Below are 19353 nucleotides of genomic sequence, written 5' to 3' on the forward strand. Positions count from 1 at the left end.
TTGTGGTTAGACTTTGTGAAGTACTTAAATTTCCCAGAAATTCTACTTAAGGTTTGGGGGGAATTGGTCAGATTCTCATCAGAGTTTCAAAGTGGTATGTTACCCAAAATCATTTTTAGAACCACCGCTTTAAATCACTCTGAAATATAATCCTGGATTAATGTGTTTTGTCAGGGTATGGGGAAATTGGATCATAGACTACTTCCTCTCCTTACAATTGTTTTTACTAAACTATATTTTGGCATTGTATCATTCATTTACAAATATTTTAACATATCAATGTATCTTACATTCATTTTTATTTATATGTTTCATATTTATATTTCATCAAAACACAGTCCTGTGGGACTGTTAACTGTTTTTACTGTAAGGGCTTGCTGCTAATTTAGTTATTATCTTAACCTCTCTGAACATCTACTAGAGAATTTCTTTTCTGTGTTATAGATAATTATACTTTTTTCTCAGTATCAAGTTTATTTTTAAGCTCCTGGATAATTTAAATATCTTAACTGATTGTGTTTGCATTGTTATATTGATTTCTAAGAAACTTAGAGACAGATTTGTCTTTAGCAAAGTATAATGGAAACATGACATTCATATTTTAATATTAGTATGGCTGCATCTTATTTTTCTTCTCTCTTTACCTATTGCTTCAATTTTATTATTTTAAATTTATTTATCTTACTAGGGTTTATTTCTTTGTGAACTACCTAAATACTTTGTAAAATAAAAGTGGAAGTGAATAAATCCAGTAGAATCCTTTATTGAAGTGATTGGCTATGATAAGTGATCCATAGAGAAAAAAATTGTTAAATCGAAGAATCATAAAACTAAAAATGCTTTAAGAACTATAAATATACATGTGTCCCCTGCCACTCAAAATGTATTATTTTGGTTTTCTTAAACCATGATGAGAGTTTTTTAAATACCTGCAAAATAAACTGAGGGCTGAAATTTTTAAAAGCTATTCTTTCCAGTTATCTTTCCACATCTAGTTCACTAATAATTTGACTTAGCTACTTTTCTTTTACTGAGTCTTTCCAAAGTATTAACTTTGTTTTCAGAGAAATAGCTTCCCTTTTGCATTCATGTTGAATTGATTCATATATATTTAAGTTATATAATTGTAGAACTGGTTTAAGCAGATGTGGGATTAAATGCAATTTGACAGGGATTGTAATTAAGAAAAATTGTTTTTGTAAACACTTAAATTCTTTGATACTTTAAAAATTATATAGAATATTTCTGAAATTCTACCATAGTTAGGAATATGAAAGAGGATGGAATTATCAGAAGGAAAACATGAAAAATAGGTTGTATTTATTGTAATATCTTCATATATTAAGCTGTTGTGCAGTACAAACAAGAGCCCACAGCTGTACCTAGTAACATGGATGAGTGTTAGGAAATCTGTTGAGCAGAAAAATGTTCGGTCTTTGTAGAATGTTCAGTAGCAAGCAAGGCTAATTATACAATGAGAGAACCATTCAAACATGGTAATTTTGAAAAACTGAAGAATATAATAAACATTTTTAGACTGGTAGAGAGGAGGAGGATATATTCATAAAGGGATGCAGGAGGTTTCAGATAATACTGGCTTTTGTTGAGCTGGTGGTATGCACGTGGATATTTACTTACTATTTAAACTTTATAATGAACACTTATCTATTCATATGCATATTTAAAGAAAAAGTAAATCTTAAAAGGAAATAAAATAGGTCAGGTAAAGAGAATGAAAAATAAAAGATAAATACACAGTTGAATATATATTCCCCCAAGAGACTCAGCATACTTAAAGAAGACATTAAGGAAAGGAATTTGAAATACCTCTGATTATTTTAAATATATATGTAATATGTAAATGTGTGTTTTTATTTTAAATAGTATGTGAATATTTAACCCAGTTATGCTGTAACAGTGATAAAAGCATGAAAATAATTAACATTTATGCCAAAGTTTTTTCATCTTTATTTTTGACTGTCACTCTAAATATGGTCAGAACTTTGTCATCCACTAAAAATAATTAAAAATAACTCCAATAAAATCATTTTTCAGCAGAAACATTGCCGTGTTTCTAATGTGCATATTAAGTCTGTGCTGACTTACTCGTACAAGACAATAACCCAAGAATTATTTTTTTTTATAAAGAATTTTTTTTTTCAGTAATCCCTGCTAGTCTCTAATTCAGACTTTACCTGATTTAAAATCACTTAAGAAAAGATAGTATGCCTGAATCTCATTAACCTTCCTTGGCCCTTTAATCAGCATTTCCCTAGATAGAAATTTAGCTGTACTTATTTGCCCTTTAATGATTGAAATCCAACTATTTAGTATGCTCGTCTGGTAATTTACAGCTTAGATAATATGCTTCTCTGACTTCCATTAATATGCTCTAAAATAACATTTCTTCTAATCAGGTGAAACAGTTTTTTTGAGGAATAAATCTTATATAATGTGACTAGTATGTTTTTATTTTAATAAAATAAAACAGTTGTGTTTTTGTATCTGAATATTATCACATTGACTTGGTGTTTATAAAGCACAAGCTCACTTCTGTAGTTCCTTCATTCTGATCATAGCACTAATAATCTGGATTTGGCCTCACTGCTGTGTGCTGCTGTGTTAGTCACTCAGTCCTGTCCAACTCTTTGTGACCCCAAGGTCTGTAGCCTGCCAGGCTCCTCTGTCAATAGAATTCTACAGGCAAGAATACTGGCTGCTGCTGCTGCTAAGTCACTTCAGTCGTGTCCAACTCTGTGCGACCCCATAGATGGCAGCCCACCAGGCTCCCCCGTCCCTGGGATTCTCCAGGCAAGAACACTGAAGTGGGTCGCCATTTCCTTCTCCATGTGTGAAAGTGAAAAGTGAAAGTGAAGTCGCTCAGTCGTGTCCAACTCTTAGTGACCCCATGGACCGCAGCCTTCTAGGCTCCTCTGTCCATGGGATTTTCCAGGCAAGTGTTCTGGAATGGGTTGCCATTTGCCTTCTCCCAGGGATCTTCCCATCCCAGTCATCGAACCTGGGTCTTCTGCCTTACAGACAGATTCTTTACCATCTGAGCCACCAGGGAGTTGAACTTAGGTATTATTATTCCAGGTTTAGCTGTGTGAATACCAACAAATTATTTAACCCCTTTGAATTTCAGTTTCTTTATAAAATAGAGATGATAATAATAAGACTTGCTAATGTTGTCAAATTAAACGAAATAATCCATGTAAAGGGCTTATTATTAGCTCAGTGCCTTAAACTAGGAAGTGTTCTGAATGTTTATCCTTTTCACCACCACACCCCCCATCATTATCCTCGTCAGTTGGTGTGTAGAATCATAAACTCCTGAATCCCAGTCTGATACAGCCTCTGCTTCTGCACTCTTTTTCGTACCTCCAGCTTCTAAAAGAAATGAGTACACAGAGACCAAGAACAAACAGAGGCTCACACTAATATTACTTTGAAGCTTTGGCCTCTTACAGTCAACCCTAGTTGAACTAGACTGGCCTTTTGGAGAAGTTGGACACCTGATTTGATCTTTTACTCGTGTATAAACCGGACAGTTCTTTGGCCAAGTTAGAGAGGCTTTAAACTCATGTCATCTTCTAATGATTACAGTTTTATTTCCAATCTTTATGCTTTTTGCTTCTTTTTCTTACTTGTATGAATTAGGACCTTCATATGATGCTAAATAAGTGTTGATAGCAGATCTCCTTGTCTCATTTCTGTTCTCAGGGGGAATATCTTAGCTCGGGCTGCCATAACAAAATGCTACAGACTGGGTGGCTTAAACAACAGAATTTTATTTTCTCACAGTTCTGGAGGCTAGAAGTCCAAGGTCAAGGTGCCAGCATGATTGGTTTCTGGTGAGAGCTCTCTTCTGACTTATAGAAGGTCACCTTTAAGCTTTGTCTTCACATGGCAGGGGCAAAATAAAATAAGAATATAATAATGAAGAGCTTTTGATCTAGTTTTAAAGTGATTAAGCAGAGACTGAGTCCCCAGAGCATATGGATGCCATTGTCACTTTTAATACAGTTTTTGTTTATAAAAGTATTTGACTATGAAAAATTAAATTGAAATAAACTATCTTCCTTTAGATTTCAATGATAGCAATTAATAGAGAAAGGAACAACATGTTAAATAGAATTTTCTGTTGGATTGCTTGGGTTCAGATTCCAGTTCCTTCATTTACTAGCTCTGTGATCCTGTCAAGTTACATGACCTCTCTGAGTCTCAGTTTCTTCTGTAAAGGGCCTATAAAAATGACTTAATAACATCACCCGTCTTCCGGGGCTTTTGAGAAAATTTGGGTAATATTCTCTATAACATGCTTGGGATACAGTGCCACAATTTGTTGATCATCACCATTATTTTTGTTGCTGTGAAAGACACTTGAAAATAATACAAGTTCATGAAGAAAAATTTCTTCTGGACACAACTACTTAAAGTAAAAATAAAATAATCTTACCAAGATATTTCTTTTAGCATAAGATACGTCTGACCAAGTTATTTTAGTGAAAATGTCTCGACTACATGTAAAAGTAGCCTCAGAATTCAGTTTAAATTAAAATAATTAAATATTTTAACAATAGAATTAATTTTAGAAATGGAACCTTGTCACATTGTAATAAGTTGTAATGTCAATCTTAAAAAACAATTATTTATTAATTTTAGAAAACAGGTACAATATATTGTACTTTTAGCTTTGTTACATTTCAACTATATCTTTTTGAGATAGGTTCACAGCAATTAAACAGTAGGTTTTTGAATAGCAGTAGTGATGTGAGTCTAAGCCTAAAAGCTAATATGTGGTGGAAATATACATTTCTTAAACTATTAAAAGGTACAGTTCTTCCATGAGAAATTGTTCAAAGAACTATTCCTGTATTCTTGAAGCATGTAATTTAGGTTCTTGACTGCCAAAGTTTCTTTGGAGCGTGTGCGTCAAGCCATTTCTTGTCACATAAAATAAGAAATCAAATGTTTAAAAACATCATGCCCAGAGATGCAGAGGGACATTTTGCTACTGAGAATACTTTGGATTTCTGTGAATGTATATTTTTAAGTCTAGAGAAGTAAAACTTTCGCAAGGAAAATGGAAAAATTTCCAAAAAGACTTAAAACATTGCAAATGTTTTTACTTCCTTCTATCAGATGATTTATAAACATACTGTTGTCTCCCTTAATTTAAATTTCTGAAACAACTGGGGGTGTTTGTTAACCAGATACATATGTGATAATTACTGTTTCTTTTCATAAAGGTTCAGAGGTCCAAAGTGATAACATTCTGTGGATAGCCATGGCAGGGACTCATCAGATATGGGCACTCTTGCTGGACTGTGGCAGATTACCAAAGAAAAAGTAAGTGGTGACATCTCTCTTTGGGTAAACATGGAGTTCACAGAATTCCTTTTCCGAAAGTCTCCGTCCTTGTAACACCCACTGTACTAGACAGGGTATGCGGGGCTGCGCTGCCATAATGAACAGCTCTGGTTCTTGGTGGCTTAAGACAAGGTTTGTTTGCAGGAGGAGTGCTACTCTGCCACCTTAGCTGATGCAGCAGCCGCCATCTGGAGCTTTGCCAGTTGTCCTGGCAGAGAGAGAGAGAGGTGGTGAGGTGTTCACTGGCTCTTAAAACTTTTCCTCAGAAGTGACATATCACTGCTACTCACATTTCATCAGCCCGAGTATGTCTTAGGACCACACCCAACCTTGAGTAGCTTAGGAAGAGCAGTCTCACCAGGCATTCACAAAGAGAACCAGAAACATCTTTTAACACATATTTCTAATATCCCTGATCAGATATTTGAAGACTGCATGGGAGAATGGTTAATAGCTCCGGTTTTATCGTCAGGCCTGAAATTGAGCCTGGCTCTGCCACTTCTTATCTACATGAGCTTAGGAGAGTCACTTTAACGTTCTAAGCCTCAGTTTTCCTTATTTGTATCTACCTCATAGGTTTTGTTTTGAGAATTCATATGTGTGAAAAGCCCCGCCTAGTGCCTGGCCTGTACAGTGAGTGCAGGTGGCATTGCTGCCACTGTTAGGGGTGTAAAGATGGAAAAGTAATGTCTCTGCAAAGTTTCTTGTGTTTTTCCTGTAAAGCCTTTCCTCTTCCTCTAACACCCCAGCCTTTCTCTTGCCCTCCCATGTCTCCCTTCTTCCCTCCCTCTCCCCCTTCACCCCGCCATCCTCCCCTCTTCTCTCTCTCAACTTCTGTATTTTTGTTTGCACTTATTTGTTTCCATGGCTGTTGTCTCCCACTCGACGGCCTCTTTAAGGAAGGGACCCTTTCTCATTCACTTCTTGTCCCCTGCACCTAGCACAGTATCTGGTCCATGACAGGAGCTCAGTGAAGGTCTGCGGAAGTAAATGCGTGAAATTCATTGACCATAAAGACTGTCCAATCACTGTAGAAAGTAAGTGCCAGTCACTGCAGTTACCTTTATCAGTAGAGAGGAGCGGTTGTATAGATAATCCAGAATACCAGATATTCTGAATTGTGTGTGTGTTGCTTTGTAAGATTGTTTAGCAGCATTTAATCATCCATTGAAAAATATTTATTAAGCAAACAAGGCACTATGCTATGCAGTAGGGATGAAATGGTATGGTCTCTTACGTAAATAAGAGGAACATCCAATATAAATAAAATTTGAGGTATCGAAGGAAGGCTTGCTGGAAGAAGCTACTAAGATCTCCTTTTCAGCTTCTAACCGAACCTGACAGAAGGGTAGGAAGGAGTTCAGAAGGGTAGAGGTTTTCCAGGCAAGAAATGACCCTTGTGATGTCAGTAGAAGCCAGATCCTTAGAATCTTTCTAAGAGATTTGAAAGTTCTTCTACATGACTTTATGGGAAGTTTTAAACTGGGAAGTGATACGGTAAGATTTGTTTTGAAAGAACACTGGTAGCATTTGGAGTGTGGCAGTACTCCAGACAGGTTCAAGGAGGAGGCCACTGCTGTTACCCAGGCCAGAGCTGAAGAAACTGAATAGTAGGTTGACCAACGACGTAGATGAGGAAAAAAGAAGCAGCAGAGATGACCAGACTGTGTTTTTCTAAACGGTGACTCTTTTGGACCTCGACCGTCAGGAGTGGTCTGAATTTCACTAAGTAGAGTTGTCACTCGTTCACAATAGAAAAGTGTCCAGTCTGATCACAGTGACTTGGATTATAATTTCAAGGATGCGTTATTTGTCACTGACCTTCAAGTGGTAATAACTCCTGAACTTTTAGAAGTTGCTGTTTCTCCCTACTATTTCTAGCTTTTACTAAGAGCGCTTCTTTGTAAAATTGTTATAAATCCTTTATTTGGCCTATTTGTTATTACATATAAATAGGCCTTGAATAAATGGCAGTATTTATACATTTTCTATCCCTTTGCTTCCATTCCTTGTTCCCTACCTACGTTAACATTGGGATCATATTAACCAGTAAGTGACTGATGGTCATTTTAGACTTATTTTTTGCATGTTTTACAGTATTAGAATATGATACAGAGTCTCTCATTGCTTTGTATCCCAAGTCAGCTTCTTCTCTCCCCTCAATACAGGACACTAGCATGTCTTCCTTACAGTTCCCCTGACATAAACTTAGAAACCAAGGTATAAAACTTTCTCCATATTACAAAGAAATCATTACAATAGTCCTTTAAATAGAAATTTCCCTAATATACATAGGAAATGGATTTGTACAATTGATTAAAGCAGTGAAATCATATTATTACTTTAAAATGAGCACCCATCTTTCACAAATGATTCTTTTAATTCTTTTTGCTAGTCTCTTCTTATATTTTTTGTTATTTAGTCGCGAAGTCATATCCAACTCTTTTGCAACCCCATAGACTGTAGCCCTCCAGGCTCCTCCGTCCATGGAATTTTCTAGGCAAGAATACTGGAGTGGGTTGCCATTTCCTACTCCAGGGGATCTTCCCAGCCCAAGGATTGAATCCATGTCTCCTGGTTGGCAGGATTCTTTTCCACTTAGCCACCAGGGAAGCCTGGTCTCTACTTATGTACAAGAAAATAAAACATTTTTAATGAAAATTTAAGCTCAGAACTATCAAGAGCTAGAAGAGATTACCTAGATCTTTTTAATTCCCTTTCAGAATCTAATATTGCATGAAGCCAAGAAGAGACCAGGATGTAAGGGTGGGATCTAGCTGTACCTACCTCTGATCATTTGGAGAAAAACTGTCCCATCAGTGATGTGATCTTTATTCATGTATTTTTAACTTTGTCGGGGATCTCCTGTTTAATCATTGAGAATAGTTTCACTTTTGTGTATGTTTAAAAAAAAAGAAAGGTTGAAAGGTTCCTATACATTAAATAATGATTAGAAAAACTACAATGAAAGCTTATTTGCACAATTTAACTAGGTCAAAATCAGCAGATTTTTTTTTAATATATAATACTGTACCATTGGCTTCATCATTTTCATTCATTTGTTTAATAATTAAATTGGGCACAATGTAACAGTGTTGACACTTCACCTGTGAATTTGTTTTCTTTAGTGAGTTAAAAAAAGGAACCTGCCTTCGGTTTGCTGGAAGTGGAAATGAAGAGAATCGAAATAATGCATACCCTCACAAGGCAGGCTTTGCCCAGCCTTCAGGTCTGTCTCTGGCCTCAGAGGATCCCTGGAGCTGCCTGTTTGTGGCGGATAGTGAGAGCAGCACAGTGAGAACCGTCTCGCTGAAAGACGGAGCAGTGAAGCACCTCGTGGGAGGAGAGAGAGATCCCATGGTAACGCAAAGCACTTTTACGCGGTGTGCCTGTTTAGCGAGCTTGCGATTTCCTGCAATTTCGTGAAGTTAATAAGACATAGGAAGGAGAAAATTCTTGGACTTATCCATGTTAAAATGACAGTCAAACCAAAGGAAATGTGACTATAAAGAAGCACAAATAACAAAACCACCTAAGAAAAGTTAACTGATCTGATTTGATTCTGTATAAATGTCAAGGCTTCCGAGAGAAAGGAAGGATAAAATTGTGATTACTGAGCAAGGAGAAAATGAAGAGTAGGTATTTGGCAGGAGGGTGGAAAGAGCTCCAGAGTAGTAGACCTGACCTGTCCAGATCAGATGTGTCATTTTTATGAATAAGATTCCCTAGAACCACAAATTAAATCAGGTTCAGAATTCTGTCATTTTTTTCTAGTTTTAGTCAAATGCCCAACCCTATTTATATGAAATCAGACTTTTCCCCCTTTAACTTAAAGTAGCATGTACAGCCATCTGAATTTTCACTTTATACCCTAACAAAGTTCTGTGAAAAAATTTTTATACATGCTGTTTCTTTTCTTTTAAAAAAAAAAAAAAGAATTTATTTGCTTTTGGTGATGTTGATGGAGTAGGAATCAATGCAAGGCTTCAGCACCCACTTGGAGTAACTTGGGACAAGAAAAGAAATTTACTGTATGTGGCAGACTCTTACAATCACAAGGTGAGTCTTGACAGAATTATATAATACCCTGCTTTTTACTTGTGGTATTTAAAATGCTGAAAGATCTGTGAGCCTCCTACAACTGCCACTCTTGTAGAGAGGAATAACAGTCTTTGACAACTGTACATAGACTTTCTGTTCCTTTTTTGGTCCTTTCTTTGCAGAAATGATGTGATAGTACTCTGAGCTGGGGAAAGGACTAAACAAATTCCCAATGACAATAGCCAAAAATTGGGAATTGCAAGCCACTAAAGCTGTTTAGTAATATCTTCATAAATAAGGAGAAGGCAGGTAACAGGGAAATTAATATGTCAGTTATCAAATGAACATTTTTGAGCCTTTGCATAGTCGCCGTGCCTGTTAGCAAATAATTCGTTTTCATCAACATTTCTGTTTTCTTTGTCTATTTCATTTTTACTGTGCATTTTAAAATAAAATCATTGGGACATAAATATTAGTATTTTGTGATGAGAAGCTTATGAATTTAATGTAATTGAAACATAGAAATCACAGTGTCTAACGTAAGTAGCAAATCCTCAGCCAGTATTAGATGTTCCTAAGAAGGAGGTCAGTTCAACTGTGTCCCATTGTGAGGGAAAAGAATAACATGAAATAATTTTTTCAAAGATTTCTTCTAGAAGACAGGCTGTAACTGAGGATTTTATAGTGTTTAGCTCTCAGGATGAAATATCTCCCGTTAGACTAATTTGAATGTTTGGTTGTTCAAGAAAATCTGGAAGTGTCTGTTCTTTCTCTGATGTTTATTAAGAATACTAATAGCAGTCAGGAATTCTCTGCCTTCCCTATTAATATGTTACTCTTCCATACCACAAATGTGAAACTGAGCTTCAGATAAATAAATTTTTGTTCTTTTTTAGATTAAAGTTGTGGATCCAAAAACAAAAAACTGTACAACATTAGCAGGAACTGGTAATGCAAGTAATATTATCGGTTCCAGTTTTACCGAGTCAACTTTTAATGAACCAGGAGGCTTATGTATTGGAGAGAATGGTCAATTATTATATGTGGCAGACACCAATAACCATCAAATTAAAGTGCTGGATTTAGAAACCAAAACAGTTTCCGTGGTAAGTAATCTTTAAGTTAAGGGGCATCATTTTAAGAAAGATTCTGAAATCCCCTAGCAACAACTGAGGCACTTTTGGTTAGGCCAACACTAGTGGTGAAAGTGAAACGTATAGACAGAGTAGTGAGTGGGTGCCTTTTCCAAGGGTATCCTGTTATTTTTAAAATAAAAATTCCATCTGTGCCAAGAGTGTTTGAGAAAAACACTAGAAGTTGGAGAGAATTTGATGAACTTTCAGAAAAGGAAAAAAAAGGACTCATCTGTTTTTAAATGTATGGACATTTTGGCATTGTGCTTTGTACCATTTATTAAATAAAAATTTAAAAAAATTAAATGTATGGACACACTATGTGGGTTGGATTGTTTAATCGAGTGTTTTTAATTTTTAAACAATCCTCAGACTATTGTGGAATCATTGTTTCCTATGGTGAATCCATTACCAAATAATCTTTAAAGAAAGGTCTAGAAGGCACATTTCTCAGGACTTAAAAATAAGATGAAACTTAAATACGTTCTAATTTTAAAGATATGGACATGGTCTCTAATAAAATTTCAAGTTATCCCTTTCTATGTCCCATTTGCCCAGAAAATGCAGGAATTCTTTGTCTAAAATTCTAGGAATTTCCAAGATGTTTTTTAAAATAAAAATACAGATTGCCATCATAACATAAGTTAGTTTCTCTTGACATAGATCTATGATATGGGATGAATGACATCTTATAGTTGGCAGTGAAAATTATAAGAGGGTGTGTATTACATCCACTACATTTAAATTGATAACATTTTATTTTAATTTCCTGCTATCTATAAACATATTGAAAAATTAATTTCATTCCATTTCATTCATGAATGTTGATGGTCTTTTGGCCAAGATGAAGTTTTTTTGAACCTACAAAATAATCATGAGGAAGTCTTAAGTAAACACATTCTGATTCAGAAGAAAATGGCAATCCAGTTTCCTTGACACTGAACCTCACTTTTGTACTGAAGTCGGAAAATAAGCTCTCTCAGTCTGCAATACTGTAAAGTACTTGTGCTTTAGAAAACAGATTTTCTTATTTTCAGTTCCCAGTCTTCAGATCTGAAAATGCTGTGGTGGATGGTCCATGTCTAGCAGAAAAACCAAAGACCTTACCCAAACTACCTAAATCTGCTCCGGGCATTAGACTTTCCCCGGTGGCTGCGTCCCCTGGACAGACTCTTCAGTTTAAGCTGAGATTAGACCTCCCATCAGGAACAAAGCTAACTGAGGGAGCATCCAGTTGCTGGTTTCTGTCAGCTGAAGGTATGGCAATAACCTTTGCAAATGCAAATATTTCATGAATACTTGATGTTTGAACTAGAAATTTTTCTCATTTGTTATGTGATACTCTAACAGTTAGGCAGGATTTGAAGGGGGTCTTATAACACAAAAAGATCCAGATCTAACCCCACTTTAGCAGTTTTCTTTAGTCTTTGAGATTCTTTCTCTCTCTTTATTAAATAACTGTGTAACTCACCCATTGTTAATCATAATTGCTGCCACTTGCTCCTAGGCAAGTTCATCACATGAGGTAGACTGTTGTTGTCTTAGAATGATAGGTCCTTGAATATTAGAACTTAAAGGCATCAAAAGACACCCTCTGTTCTAAGCCTCTTATAAATGAGGAGACTAGTGGCTCAAAGAAATAAAATTATTGGCTTAAGGGCATATATTTAATTAGGTCAGAAGATGGAATTTGAACCCAGCTCTGCTAGTTCTTGATTTAGTATCTTTCCCTCTGTGCTGTGTGTGCTGCTTAGTCACTCAATCATGTTCGACTCTTTGCAGCCCCATGGACTATAGCCAGCCAGGCTACTCTGTCCATGGAATTTTCTAAGCAAGACTTTTGGAATGGGGTGCCATTTTCTCCTCCAGGGAATCTTCCCAACCCAGGGATCAAAACCACATCTCTTACGTCTCTTGCATTGACTGGCAAATTCTTTACTGCTAGCACCACTTGGGAAGCCCTTTCATTGTGCCACTCCATCTCAAACCAGCTCTAGGGTTACTCATGCTTGAAATGAACTTAATTTTCTAAAGACATATAAAATTCAAGGCCACCAGTTACACATTTGGATGTTACAGAAGTTTCCAAACCTTATTCTTCGTTTCTGCACTTAACATCATTGTGTTAACACATTGTGTTGTGGACCAGCACCCATCCATAGGTTATACTTTGGTGGCTCTGTTCTGGCACATTGCAGCATAGAGATCACGGAGGGGAAGAGGGACCCTAACAGGAGACTGAAGAATGAATAAATAAGCACAGGCAAAACTCAAAGAGGGTATTTTCCTAGAGCAGGTGTTTTAAGGAGAGAGTGATCAGCTGTGTCAAGTGCTGTTGATAGATGAGCTAAGATAAGGGCTAAGAATTGATCTTTGATTCAACATTATAGTTAATTTATATCCTCGACCAGAGCTATTTCAGAATGATGAAAGAGGTGCCTGATGAGAGCAGATTAAGAAAGAAGAAAGGAACTGGAGAAAGCAAATGTAGGTAGCTCTTTGAGGAGTTTAGTTAGAAAGATAACAGGAAAGAGAGCAGTTGCTTGAAGGGGAAAGCAGAGTTGGGAGAGCAGTGTGTTTGCTGTTATTGATCGCAAAGATCAGTAGAGAAAAGATGATGTGTGGTAGCCGTGGATATCCTTCAGGAAGATATGAGAGAGGATGGGCTCGAGTGCACAGGTGGAAAACTGGTCTTTGCCAGGAAAGTGGGCAGCATTTCCATGGTAAGGAGGGCAGGCTCCAGGTGTGACCCAGAGATCTGGATAGGAAGTTGTGGAGACGAACGCTTGCAGAAGTTTTTCTGCATGCTTGTTTTCTTAGTATTAATATGTTGGGGAGTATGACCATCAGCTGAGAGTGAGAAGGGGATGGGAAGAAGGTTTTGGAGGTTTGAAGAAAGAGGGTCCAAAGGGTGAAAGGGTGACTACGTGAGGGAAATACAGTATGACTGCTGAACAGCTGAAAGGCTGCATTTGAGGCTGGCTGTCATGAATTGAAAGTCAGTCTAGTCCACATGGAAGTGGTTTTTCTCCAGCCAAAGTTATGCACAAGGGAGCAGCTCTGTGTCAACCTGGGGCGGGGGGCTTGGGAGGGAGGTTCAAGAGGGAGGAAATGTATGTATACTTACAGCTGATTCACGTTGCACAGCACAGACCAACACATTGTGAAGCAATTGTCCTCCAATTAAAAAGAAATTTTTAAAAGTGTAGTTACTAAGTAGTTTAATCAGAAGTTCTCTGAAGTCCTGATCCAGTATTAATTGTGATTACCACTATACCATTAAATCTCACAGATTCTTAAGAATTATATTTCCCCCTTGAGTATGATTTTTTTTTGAAATTTTATTCTTGTTTTTAACTGAAATAGCTTGACAGATTTTAATTCAGTTCTTTGGTTGTTTTATTATCTTTCACTTTTCCAGATAGTTTCTTGTCAAATACTTTAGAGCTTTCAATTGCTGTTCATTTTATTTCAATAGTATCATTAAGACTTGACTTGTTCAGTTGCTCAGTCATATCTGACTCTTTGTGACCTCATGGACTACAGCACACCAGGCTTCTCTGTCCTTCACTGTCTCCCAGAGTTTGCTCAGATTCATGTCCATTGAGACTAGTTATTAAGTCTGCTGCTGCTGCTAAGTCACTTCAGTTGTGTCCGACTCTGTGCGACCCCATAGACGGCAGCCCACCAGGCTCCCCTGTCCCTGGGATTCTCCAGGCAAGAACACTGAAGTGGGTTGCCATTTCCTTCTCCAATGTGTGAAAGTGAAAAGTGAAAGTGAAGTCGCTCAGTCGTGTCTGACCCTCAGTGACCCCATGGACTGCAGCCTACCAGGCTCCTCCGTCCATGGGATTTTCCAGGCAAGAGTACTGGAGTGGGGTGCCATTGCCTTCTCCTATTAAGCCTAAATCTGTGTTTTCTTCTCTAGAGATTCCCAAAGTAGAACTTGAGCCCCATTAACTTGCTTGCTACAAGAAAATGAATGCCAAAGCCATTGCTTAAAAGTATGCCATTTGAGTAGAAGAAAAAACATTGTTGGAGGAGGATGTGTAATTGAATACAAACGAATTACTATGATTAGAATCCAGGCAGAGCCTTTGTCCTCACTGTCTAATTTGTGATCTTTTAGCCTAAGAACACTTCTTGTTTGAGCCTATTCTCAAAGTATTCAGTTACTGTAAATTATGTTAAGATTTGGGTGTGTATTTGAATCAGTGTGAACTTATTTCATGAATTTACAAGTAATCAGTATACTGCTTGTCTTATAGCAGTGCTTTCCAGCATCTCTAACAGAGTAGACAATAATTTCAAAGTGAAATAGTTGTAGTCCATAATTGAATTCTGACTTCTTGTCTCTAGTGATCTTCTGTCCTAGTCTCCCACGCTCTTTCACATGTTCTCACTCCGTTTTCAGTTTCTTGCCCTACTCCGCCTCTCTCATGCCCTCTCACACACTTTTCTTTTTGCACATTACCCAGATCCAGGCTTCATGCCTTCTTACCTTGGTACATTCTCAGGGCAGCAGCTGTTGTCCTGCAACTGCCCACTTGGAATCCACAGCAAGAGAGCAGAGAGCTCTTGGTAGGCTAGCCACAAGAAACTGTGCTGGCTCTGGAGGGACCAACTGAGCCTGTGAGAAGATCACCGCCACCCACTCCCTGCAGAGGAGAGTTCTGAGCCATGCAGCACTAGAGGATGTTTGGAGCTAGCTTTGTGGGCAGAAGAGCACTCAGACCCTGGCCATTCATTCCTCAGTAAGTTTAGAGCAAGCCCTCAACTGCCAGTTCAGCTGTTCTGCCTAGGTCCATTAGTCTGAAAGCATTGCATCACTGGGAGATCATGTTAATTTAATTTCTCTCCGTGAAATTAAACATATTTTTAAGTAGGATATTGGTAAATTAACATGCTTATTTTAACTCTACTTTGTCAGTTACACAAGTTAATGATATTAATATTGAGTTATTAGGATACAAAATATAGATAGTGTTTAAAAAAAGTGAAATAATCTAGAGAGAAAATTCTTAGTTATCTTAACACTTATCCAAGGCATTGGTTCTATTTTTATTGTATTGTTGTGCATTTGTTGCCAACTCATGTGCGACTCTTTGTGACCCAATGGACTATAGCCCACCAGGCTCCTCTATCCATGGGATTTCCCAAGCAATGGAAAATGGATTGCCATTACTGGAATGGGTTGCCATTTCCTTCTTTGGGGGATCTTCCTCACCCTAGGATCAAACCTGCATCTCCTGCACTGCAGGTGGATTCTTTTCCACTGAGCCACCAGGGAAACAATATATATATATATATATTTTTTTTTTGGTATAGGGACAAATAAACTTTCAAGCAAGAATCCTAATAATTTAAGTCTTTGAGTATATTATTTTATAGGGTATATTTGTATACCTGTGATTAAAGGACATTTTTTCCTTTTGGCCTGTTATTTAGAGACCGTAACACTAAATTTTGGTGGGTCTAAAAGCTGCCAGCATTTATGGGAAGGTTTTAAACCAATAAATTAATAAATAAGTGGCAGTATAAAAGCCCCAAGGGCATATTGTACTTCACAAATCCTTCATGTGAAGTATCTGAAAATTGTCTACAGAAACACTTTTATTTCTAAACCTGGACATTAAAATAGTATAATTTATTATTTTCCTGTTTTCATTTAAAATATAAGAAGTTCCCTTACTAATCTGCTGTATAACAAAATCAAACATATTCCTCAGTCCAGAAATAAGCAAAGAAGGCCAGAGACTTTAAAAAGAATTATGTTTAAAAGCTCTGCATTTAACTCTTTAGAGTCTCACCTTTCACATTTTACTTACTTGATATATTTTTCTCAAATTTAATTTTTCAATCAACAGAAAATTAGAAGCAATAAACTAAAGGAGAGATGAAGAGGACAGGTAGAGACAGGTACTGTAGTCTGTTGACTCATCCTGAGGTCAAAAAAGAGAAGCTAAAAAATAGACATAGAATTTCATCACTGCTCAGTAGATGGTCCAGTTTTTGTTCAGATAGCCCTGAGTCGTTGTTAAGTCATTAGATTTTGTTCAGTGTTTTCTGTTTCAGATGGCAGGAAAGCATGCCTTCCATTTCCCAAACACTGGCTCTTAATAGCTCAGCCCCTCTAATGCTGTCAGCCTAAGTATGTGCTTCCTCAGGGTGACACACATGTTCCTTTGGAGAGAAGGCACTGGGCGAATGAAGACGTTTTAAAAACTTTAATACTAGAAGACAGATTTTTAGTGATTTTTAGATATTTGTTGTATAGATGGTCTATATATTTATGTCTCAGAGGAGTCTTACATATTAAAATGAAGTAAACAAAGATCTGTTTTTTACATTGAGTCCATTGGAATAATGTATGCAGTGTTACTTGTTTCTGGGGAAAAAATCAATTTTTTTTATTACCTTTGGATAGTGAATAATTCATCACTGTCTTTAATGGAAAGTCACTGCAGAGTTGTACATACGTTTGTATTCCCTAGCTTGTTTTGTAATTTGCATATTATATTTCTAGACACTTTTATCTGGTAAAAATTAACTATTTTCTGAAGTGTCTTATGTTTATTTCTAGGACTTATTAACAGGTTTCATTTTTACATTTTCATTTTAATTTTAACACATTTTAAATCTATAACCATACTTGTAATATTCATCTTGATTTCAGTAAAAATTAATTTGTATTTATGTTTGCAGTGTTCAAAGAAAGAATTTTAATTTGATATCAAGGTGACTAGATTAGGGGCTTCTTATATGTTGTGTCCTTCACACAGAGCACAATGCCTGGCATTTAGAGGCTTTCAGTAAATATTGTTGGAGAAGGCAATGGCACCCCACTCCAGTGGAACTCTTGCCTAGAAAATCCCATGGACAGAGGAGCCTGGTGGACTGCAGTCCATGGGGTCTCAAAGAGTCGGACACGACTGAGTGACTTCACTTTCTCTTTTCCCTTTCATGCATTGGAGAAGGAAATGGCAACCCACTCCAGTGTTCTTGCCTGGAGAATTCCAGGGACGGGGGAGCCTGGTGGGCTGCCATCTATGGGGTTGTACAGAGTCGGACATGACTGAAGCGACTTAGCAGCAGCAGCAGCAGTAAATATTGTTAGTTGAGTAAATCTAGTGTTTGTAAAGTTTGTCTGATTTCCTACTCAACTTCTTATGTAGTCTTAATAATTTACCTCTTTATTTTCTAGGCAATGAATGGCTTCTTCGAGGACAGATACCATCTGGAGAGATAGAGAGCATTTCCAATCAACCAACAATCTCGCTGCGGATTCCTGGAGACTGTTTATCGCTTGAGGCCGTTCTGTCTATCAGCGTATTTCTCTATTACTGTAGTGCAGACAGTAGCGCCTGTATGATGAAGGGGATTTTGTTCAGTCAGCCTTTACAAATAACTGATACACAGCAAGACTGCATACCTCCAGTAGAACTCAAGTATATATTTTAGCAAGCTGGCTAGCAACCCAGTGCCGCCTCTTCTCAATCCCCACCATCACTGTAATTTATAAAAAGAAACTTTATTTCTGCCTCTGGGTACCCAGAAACCCATTGTTCAGTTCTATCAAATGATATTAAAATAAAGTATGTTCCTTATTTAATTATTTATTAAAGACAAATTCCTTCATTCTGGCTGTGTACCAGCAAAGTCACTGACCATGATTTGAACCATGATTCTGTAATCTGTGCTGTTACTTGGCACAAGCCTTAAGTCCATGTTACAGGAAAGAATATTATCATGAGATGATTTTCAGTGAATACTGTTAACAATAATAATACCAAATATTTTAACTAACTTTTTTACCTTTTATGAAGCAGCACATCTGAATGTGTAAATTGCACAGTAACTTTAAACAGAGCTTAAGATCCAGTCCACGTGTTGGTATAAGGACACCTGCCATTCAAGGTGTAAGGTCTGTTTTAGGTTAACAAAAAATTGTCTTTTCATAACAGTAGTGGCTTAAAGAGCATCTAGGTGGTAAAAATGTTCCTTGTTCTCTTCTGTGATTTTCTCATTTGAGATATATTTATGGTTATAAATTATTTGCTATTTTAGCATACCATTATTAATGGTATGTTAAATATTCTGTATATTTCTATATACAGAAAATATATTTCTGAAAGAGTCTCTAAGGACATATACAGACTCCTTTTAACGTTTTTCTGAATGAACAGTCTTAGTAATGAATGACTCCTTAGAAATATTAGGACTTTCAAGGAGAAAGGGACTTCAGAACACATTACTGCATATGACACCACTTAATGGTAAAGAATTAATTGTTATGCTAAGTCTGATGCAAATGGGTATGTATGTTGTATTAGAAATTTACATTTCAGTTGAAGCATTAAATGCAGATTTGCTGGGTTTGGGGTTTTTTTGGTTCCCATATTGAGAATTTAAATGATCATTATTGTGATGTTTTTAAAAATATCTGTTAAGCCTTCAAGGTGAAAATTTTAATATGAAGCACTTTTATGCTTTCATTATGTATACTATATCTTAATATATTACTTTAAAATATTAAGGCTGAAACATACAGTGACTTGATGATCCTGTTTTTGGTGTGTTTTTTTCTAACCTTAAAAGAAATAGTCACCAGAAGATATTGGAAAGGCTTTTTTTTTTTCAGTGATGCTTTCTCTTTATAACTATTTTAAAAGACTGCTTGTTTTTACTAAAACTGATTCCACGTTTGTGGTTTAATCAGCTTACAAGATTTTAAAAACAACAGGTGAATCATACTTATTCAATAAATATTTATAGACAATATAGCATAATATGCCTTGTCACTTCA

The 19353-nt window shown here is 36.7% G+C and overlaps 1 protein-coding gene across 1 annotated transcript in view; it reads left to right on the forward strand.

The window, feature by feature from the left end:
• NHLRC2 (NHL repeat containing 2) overlaps window positions 1–18188 on the forward strand; it is a 59889-nt gene extending 41701 nt beyond the window's left edge. Inside the window, exons 6-11 of the mRNA XM_088842344.1 lie at window positions 5253–5352; window positions 8502–8733; window positions 9310–9432; window positions 10311–10520; window positions 11585–11804; window positions 17752–18188. Of these exons, the coding sequence (XP_088698470.1) occupies window positions 5253–5352; window positions 8502–8733; window positions 9310–9432; window positions 10311–10520; window positions 11585–11804; window positions 17752–18008 (1142 nt within the window). The 3' untranslated portion in view covers window positions 18009–18188. The remainder of the gene's footprint in view (window positions 1–5252; window positions 5353–8501; window positions 8734–9309; window positions 9433–10310; window positions 10521–11584; window positions 11805–17751) is intronic.
• Window positions 18189–19353: the final 1165 nt, after the last annotated feature.

The sequence above is a fragment of the Moschus berezovskii genome, chromosome 12 (assembly GCF_049115385.1).
Source record: "Moschus berezovskii isolate FMDL1 chromosome 12, NW_MosBer_1.0, whole genome shotgun sequence".
NCBI lineage: Eukaryota > Metazoa > Chordata > Mammalia > Artiodactyla > Moschidae > Moschus > Moschus berezovskii.